Source organism: Octodon degus, unplaced genomic scaffold (genome assembly GCF_000260255.1).
Source record: "Octodon degus isolate 3935 unplaced genomic scaffold, OctDeg1.0 scaffold00053, whole genome shotgun sequence".
NCBI lineage: Eukaryota > Metazoa > Chordata > Mammalia > Rodentia > Octodontidae > Octodon > Octodon degus.
Window position 1 is genome coordinate 6,549,225 of NW_004524629.1, and position 8,499 is coordinate 6,557,723.

Genomic DNA, 8,499 nt, shown 5'->3' on the forward strand with positions numbered 1-8,499 from the left:
CTTCTTTTATGTTTGCTGTTACTAGATGTGGTATCTACTCCTTGGACTATAGAATCTGGAGGTGATCAACTGAGAACCATGACCTATACAATAGTCCTTAATAATCCCCTTACTGGAAAATGTACTGCTGCTACTGAAAAGCAGGTTAGTCTATTCTCATAGTATTCCAAAAGAATCATGCATATGGCCAGAGAGAGCATGCCTGTCATAGTCAGTTTACAAGATAATTTAAATAAAGAAGTGACAAGGGAAAAAAAGGGAGAAGAGAAACTGTTACAGATTAATAGAGGCATATAAAACCATTATCAACCCAATCCTAATCCAGTAAAGTTATTTATGAGATTTGAGGACTTGTTACCTAGTTATGTGTAATATAGTATTGCTTGTTTTAACAACTGCTTACTTTTTAAAGTGATATACTGAAGACTTCAAAAAGAAATGTTCCTGTTTGTGGGTGAAATTATACTGATGCCTGGAATTTCTTTTAAAACTCTAGCCAAGCAGAGGATGGTGGTGGGGGAAGGAGTTTGGGAAGGACAACAGAAGGAACAAGACCAGGCAGTGGTTAGTTTGGAGTCGGTTGATGAGTCCATGAGGGTTCATTATGCTTAATTTCTATTCTTGTGCATGTTTATGCTTTTTCATAATAAAATATCTTAAAAGTATATTTCTAAAATCTAATTTACAGAATCATGTAAAGAGTTGGGGCCAAATAGCTAGAATGTTACTATGGGACGAGACTGACTTCACAAAACTAAACATTAGCTATTGAATCCTCTTCTTTAGTAACTGTGTGTTCTCACTTCACGTGGAGTTGTGTTAAAGTGCAGTGTGCATCTGCTTTGCAGCTAATATTAATATCCCAGCTTGGCTTGCTCTTGCAGTTTTGTGCATAAGTGTTTAAGATGTGATTTAATTTTTTAAAAAAGTTTAAGGATTGCTAAAAATACAAAAGAAGTTTGGTTTTTGGTAGATTGGAATTTTTGATAGCCATTGAATCGCCCTCCTCCCTTCGGAGACAGATAGGTAGAAAATATGTGGTTAATATGAGAAAAGTTTGGAACTGGGGATATAGTTCAGTGGCACAGCATCTGCCCGACAAGCATGAGGTCCTGTGTTCGATTCCCTGTATCAAAATGAGAAAGGTCTATTTAGCTGACAGTCATTTTAGGTCCTGTTTAAGTGATGTTTTATTCATTTGCCCCTATTCCTTTATGTGTGTGTGTGTGTGTGTGTGTGTGTGTTTCTGTGTAGAGGGGAGGATGCTTTTAATAAACTTTTATGAATTTTGGTGGAGGCCCTCATTATTATTCAATTGATTTTTGAATTACCCCTTAAATAGGAAGTTATAAAACACGTTTCCTTCCTCTTTCTTAAGCCTAGAAGAGAGTATCGATTGTCTAGTGAAATGGCAGAGTGGCAGCTCCTCTCTTTCTGCAGGTCTTTTCACAGTTCATAGCAACACAGCCAGCACGGGGGCTTTTGTAGCTTGTATATAGACTTCTGTTGTCTTGTAATCTTTGAGAAAGAATTCTAGTATTGCCACATTGCCAAGAAACATAAAATGTTAAAAATGTACATGCAAGCTTTTTTAAATCTTTATTTTGGCAGACACTGTATAAAGAAAGTCGGGAAGCACAATTTTATTTAGTAGATTCAGAAGTACTGACCCATGATGTCCCTTACCATGATTACTTCTATACCCTGAACAGATACTGTATCATTCGGTCTTCAAAACAGAAATGCAGGCTAAGGTGAGATCCTGCTAACGGGTGTGTTAGACTAGGCTCAATATGCTTTGGAAATGTTAAAAAATTCTGAGCTACATAACAAAGATTTATTTTTGCCTAAGTTACATGTCCAGGAACAAGAGGGTTGTGGCTGTTCACCCAGGACTATCTGATGAAGGTTTTAATCATCCTGTGCTACACAGTCCAGAACAAGAGCATTTCAGTTGCTAATAGAAAGCTGTAGTAATGTGCTCATAGTTCGTTGGACCTGGCACACGGCCCTGTTCACAAGGCAGGAGGGCTGGGAGTTCTGGGGGAGCACATGGTGAACAGTAGCTGCTGCAGTAGGGAGGGAGGCCTGTTGGTGCATCAGGAGCAACAGGCCCATCCTAGTTATTGTAGTTACTTTCACCTAATATGTGACTTCTAGAGATTTTTCATATAAGATATTTAGAAAATTTAGCATATATTTGGAGCTTTGCTTACTAAGGCAGATTCAGGGTTACAGGAAGTAAAGTAACAAAATGGCATGTACTTAGGAAGACAACTTGTTGAAATTATTAGCAGCTCATAGTAGTTTTTAAAGAAATCACCAGTAGACAAGTTTTTTTTTATAGCTCTAATGACTTTGCATCCTTTTGGCTTTCTATGTATAATCACCTTCTATTTAATTACAAGGTCTGTCCTTAAATATGTTATCTTTTTTTCTTATCCTATTAGAGTTTCCACAGATTTAAAGTACAAAAAACAACCATGGGGCCTGATCAAATCTTTAATTGAGAAGAATTCTTGGAGTTCACTGGAGCACTATTTCAGACAGCTTGGTTTGTATACTTTTTGATAACTCTGTTTTTGTAAAGGTAGCACTTACCAATGACATAGTAGGAGCTGGTAGGTAGTGTCAGAATGACTGTCCCTGAAATGGTTGTTTCTGACTTGCCAACTTGTTCTACCACCTGTGGGATTTCAAAACTTTCCATTTTTGTTTGTCTAAGCAACTCTTATATGGTGCTTATATATACACCAGGCACACAAGATTTTATATGCTTTACAAATATGAACTCGTTTTGTACTCATAACAGTCCTTACAAGTAGGTATAATTCTTTTTTTCCATTTCATAAGTGAAATTAAAAAAATGTCACATGGTTAAGTGACATCTATGGCCACACACTTAAGAGCTATTATGTTCTTTGCCTCTGGAAGGACCCAAGAAAGCTGACTGCAGTGAGGACCAGCTCACATACACTCAGATCTCAAAGACCCCAATAATACTTGGGCACAAACCCCCTTTAGGGTGCAGCTTTCCTGGGCCTATACAAACCCACTAAACAGTGGTATCACATATATATGTGGATTTAGTGGAGGTGGGACCGGGATTTGATTCCTGGCATCCTGTGCCTGCCCCACCTCTGGGACACGCTGAGACAGTGACTTAGACTGGGAGTGGTGACATATGCCTATAATCCCAGTGCTTGGGAGGCTGAAAACAGGAGGATCACTACAAGGCTGATCTGTGTAGTGAGACCCTGTAGACCTTGTACTAAATACATTTAAATATATATATATATATATATATATATATATATATATATATATTATATATATATATATCCCCATAATTTTAGTTGAGGAAAAGCTGGAGTCAGTGCCCAGGCTATCTTAAGATTTTATTGTTTAAGCCAGGTATGGTGGTGCACACCTATAATTCCAGCAATTGGGAGGCTGCAGTAGGATTACCATTAGTTCAAGACAAGCCTGGTTTATTACATAGTGAATTCAGGACCCCCCTCAAAAAAAAAAAAAAGATTTTATTTTTTACTTTATTGCTTATTTATTTTCCTAGCCTTTCTCTCTTTAGCTGTTTCAGTGTTAAACACATTGGACACACACACACACACACACACACACACACACACAAATGACAAAAAAAAAAAGCATTTTCTGGCGGTTTGCAAATTTCCTTTACAAGTGCTTTCTTTCTTGTAAATCCTCATTGAAAAGTAGAACTGTTGTGTTCTATTCTTTCCTTTGAGTTGACAAGGAACATAACCTGTTGTGGAAATCCTTTTAATGATCCAGTGTAAGTGGGTACCCTGCTCATTCCGTAATGAAACTATTACATTAATATTTAACATAGCGCATAACATACTTGCACTGTTGTCCCTCTTTTTAACATACAGTCTTCATTAAACAGTGAAATTTCATCATGGCATTATTGTACCTGTAAAGCTTTTTATTAAAAGTAAAGTTTGAATCTAGGCCCTAAGAACCTTAGAAATAATTTTTTTTTAAGTTATCAAGGCTTAAAAATAAACCTTATAATAGAAATTTCGCTATATTTAAAGATTTTTTTCTTTAAAAAAAACCCATTTCTTAGAATCAGAGTTGTTAATGGAAGAATCTGTATTAAATCAGTCCATTGAAGATGCTGGAAAACTTAGTGGCCTGAGAAGGAGAAGGCGAACCATCAACCGAACAGCAGAAACAGTTCCGAAACTTACTTCCCCTCATTCTTCTGGAGATATGAGCTTAGAGACCAGAGGGGATATTCCAGGTAGCTGTCATTGTAAACAGATGAACTAGCTCAGCTTATTTACAAGTCAGTTAGGAGCACTGAATTTCTCCCCTTCCTTTTGATAACCTTTATCATATTCAGTTACTGAAAATTTGCATATAAGCACAAAGGAACAGTTGCAAAATGGCAAGCATATGACCAATAGTAGTAATTTATTTGATTCACACAGCTATTTATTTATTTATTTATTTATATGTTTATTTGTTTATTTTATGGGGAATCAAACTCAGGAGCTTGTGCTTGCTAGGCAGTGCTTGTGCCACTGAGCAATCTCCCAGGTGCCACATAGCATTTGAAATTTTTTTTTAATCTTTTGCTAATTTATTTGGTACAGGGTCTCATGTAGTGATCCTCCTGTCTCAGCTTCCCCAGCGCTGGGATTACAGGCATCCACCACCATATCTGGTTTCAGTGGCCGCCATGGTGTGCCCAGGCACAGCATGTAGTACTGGGGATCAAATCTGGGTCCTTGCGCTTGCCAGGCAGTGCTTAGACTGCCGAGCTATCTCCCCAACCCCCAAGTAGCATTTCTTATTTATTTATTTTTTATTATTTTTAAAAACAATAATTTTATTGCTTTATAATTTTATTTTTATTATTATTTTTATTATTTTATTCTTTTCTTTTCTTTTTTTCAGTATCAGCGATTGAACTCAGGACCTTGTACTTGCCAGGCAGGCACTTATTCTGCTGACCCATCTCCCTGGCCCTCCACATAGCATTTTAAAATTGGAGATTTTTATATAAAAACTCAGATCTGACAACTCACCAGATCTCTTCAGGCACAGTTGGCTGGAATTTTTTGTACTCCTTAGGGGGCCTCAGACCCACCACAGCCACCAGTCTCCCACTTCCGGGCTGCTGTATTTCTGCCCAGCGTCCACAGACGGTTGATGTCTACCTTTGAGTGCACTGCTTTTGGGTACTTTCAGGTCCAGCCTCAGGAAACTATAAAGATGAAATTTGACTTTTATTATCCCTACTCTCCAAATTGTGAAGACATTTTGCCCCTACTAACTGTTGTTCTCTCTTTCACAGCTATAAAGCTGTTGTACCTTCACACCTTCTTAACATTATCACATTCTTTTTAGGCTTATATTTTTGTGTGAATGTATTTATTCACTATTGAAGTTTAGGCAACAGTGAACAGATAAGGATTTTTTTCAAGGAGTGAAACACTACATACACAAAGCTCAGTTATTATATGCAGAGATAGTACTTAGCTGTATACCACATATGCTGTATTGAATTGCTTATTTAATTTTAGGGTAAATTATAATCAGAACTTGATTGCTGTAGGTTTTCTCATTGTAGACATGTTTCCAATTAAAATACCAGAAACAAAAAAAAGAGGTGCAGGGAATTTTCGCAAAAGTACTTTGTCTTTACAAATAATTTTAAAAAATTTTCTTTTCTAATGAGTATTAAATTTTTACCAGTTTTAGTCGCAGTCCTCTGATACAGCCTTTTGTTTGTGATCTACAGGAAAGAAAAAGGAAATAGAAAGTGTTAACATTGCTCTCATTGTGGTGATGAGTATTTTGTAAGTATTTATCATGAATCCTTATTTTGCTTGTGTGTTCATTTATGTGTAAGTGGTTCCCAAATGAATATTACTGGATAGAAATTACCACTAGTTGATGAATGTTGACCTCCCAATAGAATATTTTTTAATTTATGATTTTCAGTATTATTCACTTTGAAGTAATATAAAGTACACAGTTAAGAAATTTATTTTGTAACCAATCTGGCTTATGTCTACTATCATAGTTTTAACAGGAAATTTCATAAATTTAAAGCAAATATTTATATATACATGCTGATAAAATCCCCCACAATTCTGTTTTACCCTCAGTGATTCTTATATTTTACTGTGCATAACAATCACTTGGGGAGCTTGCTAAAATTCAGATTTCTTAGCCCTGACTCACAGAGATTGAAGAAAATGCTTTGAGTCAACAGACCTTAAGTCTAGGGATTAGGAATCAATATTTTAAAACATACTTCAGGTTATTCTGATGCAGACACTACAAGTAACACATGGTGAAAAATAATGGGGCAATTAGTCTGAATTTCAGGGGACACTGTAGAAATCTATTTGGTCAATCATATTTAGAGTACTAATATCCTAATGGCTCTGTATTAATCTTTTGCTTTTTTTGGTGGAACCAGGGATTGAACTCAGGCCCTTGCGCTTGCCAGGCCAGTGCTTATTTCACTGAGCTATCTCCCTGGCCCTGTATTAATCTTAACAATGAGAGTAATCTTAGTCTCTTAGATCAATTGAATTGGTTGACACAGTGATACATTCTGAGTAGTAATTGGAATGGGACTCTTTTTTTGTTGGGGGGGAAGGGTATTACTCTGCAGTTCAGGCTGGACTTGAACTCACTTTGTAGCCCAGGCTAGCCTTTAATTTAGGGGGATCCTTCTGCCTCAGCCTCCCAAGAGTGGGGATTACAGCCTTGTACCACTATGCCCAGGCTGGAATGAAACTCTTACCTTAGTTTATCTCATTATAAATTTTAGAACATAGAAAATATTTGTTATTCCTTTGAGGGTTTTTTTTTTTTAATGAGCAGAATATTTTTATTGAAGGAAAGCAAGCTACTGTCCGAGAGAGGGACAGGAGGGTCCCCGAGCAGGTTGTTCCCTCCTTTGAGTTTTATAGAAGTTCTATATTCTGTTCTGGGTTTTTTTTTAACAGCAAATTTGTAATATTATTAATGTCATTTTGCATTACTCTGCAGAAAATTTATACTCAAATATTGAAAGTACTGATTTACATACTATTTTAAGGCCACAGTAAATTCTTAGATTTTCCTGCTAGTCTTAGGTTTTTCTCCTTAAATGTTCTTTTCTTTAATTATATAAATACCTCATATTGACCTTGGTGTATACTATCTATCTATATCTATATCTATGGCCCTTGCTTGGGAAAGTGGTCTACCACTGACCTACATCCAAAGCTCTATTATATATATTTTTAAAGTAAGTTAATATTTTAACAGAAAATGATAAGTAGAGAGATAATGATGCCACCTATATATTTCCATATATGTCTAATAAGGTGTGCATCCATTTACTTGAATGTCTGCAGTGAAAACCAATACATTAAATTCATTTAATGTGTTTTATTGTTGTTTTTCTTTTTTCTGTATTAAGGATTGAACCTAGGGCCCTGTGTATGTTAAGCAGGAAGTCTACCACTGAGCCAAAGCCTTAGCCTCAGTATTTATTTATATATATTATGTGTATAGTAACGTATGAATCCATTCACTTGAAAATTTGCTGTGAAAACCAGTACACTAAGTGCACTTAGCATGTAGCATTTTGTATTTGATATCATTAATGCATATTTGGGATTTCTTTGCCCATTATGAATGAGAATAAACTTTCACTGTATATACATATATATATTTTTTTTCTTTCCTTCTACTGGGAATAAGTTGCGTCACAATCTACCGAAGATCAACTTTATATTGATCTTCATTTCCTTTTTGAAATGCAGCATTATGAGCACATAATTGCTGAAGCCAAAGTACCCAAAAATATCCTGAAAGCTTACCTGGTAGATTTTGAGCTGGTGGTCCACATCAACACTGGCTGGAAGTGCCAGCAGAGAATGTCCAAGACAAACTCAACCTGCGAGTTGGGGATATTAAGGATTTTTATTGTTACTTGTTACTTTGTTTAGCATCCATTAATGCCTTACTTATTTTGTATAATAAAACAAGGATAATTTATTTAAATAATAGGACAGTGCTCTGGATCATATACATTTTTCAAGCTTTGCATGTATATTCTGCATTAGCAGTGCACGAGACCTGGGTAACTATAGATTAACCATGTGTAATTTGCTCGGCCTAGTTTGATGTTGCTAGTTTTGTTGAATGTGACACTGTTTCTGAAGCTGTCCAAGATTGAATATGCTGCTCAGTCCTTTTACCGTCTCCACCTTCAAGAAGAGAAATCTCTGAAGTAAGTCTCCCACCTCCACATATTTCACCATATTATTTCAGTAGTTTCTTTCTTGGAACAGAAACATGGTCTGGGTTTTTACCAAAACCATTCCAGACTGACTTGGAAGAATGCATGATAGAGGTTTTCTTGTTTTCTTTTTTCAAACTCGGGACCTTGCACTTGCCAGGCAGGCACTTAAGCTGCTGAGCTACCACCCCAGCCCTGAGCTA

At 36.4% G+C, this 8,499-nt stretch overlaps 1 protein-coding gene across 6 annotated transcripts in view; it reads left to right on the top strand.

Annotated features, from left to right (window-relative positions):
• The window catches only part of LOC101574513 (GRAM domain-containing protein 1C), a 56,381-nt gene that overhangs the window by 41,253 nt on the left and 6,629 nt on the right, over positions 1–8,499 (top strand). For all 6 annotated transcript variants that reach the window (XM_023717649.1, XM_023717650.1, XM_004633308.2 and 3 more), the window contains exons 6-11: positions 26–144; positions 1,612–1,754; positions 2,451–2,554; positions 4,109–4,285; positions 5,792–5,849; positions 8,177–8,287. In XM_023717649.1, the coding sequence (XP_023573417.1) occupies positions 26–144; positions 1,612–1,754; positions 2,451–2,554; positions 4,109–4,285; positions 5,792–5,849; positions 8,177–8,287 (712 nt within the window). The remainder of the gene's footprint in view (positions 1–25; positions 145–1,611; positions 1,755–2,450; positions 2,555–4,108; positions 4,286–5,791; positions 5,850–8,176; positions 8,288–8,499) is intronic.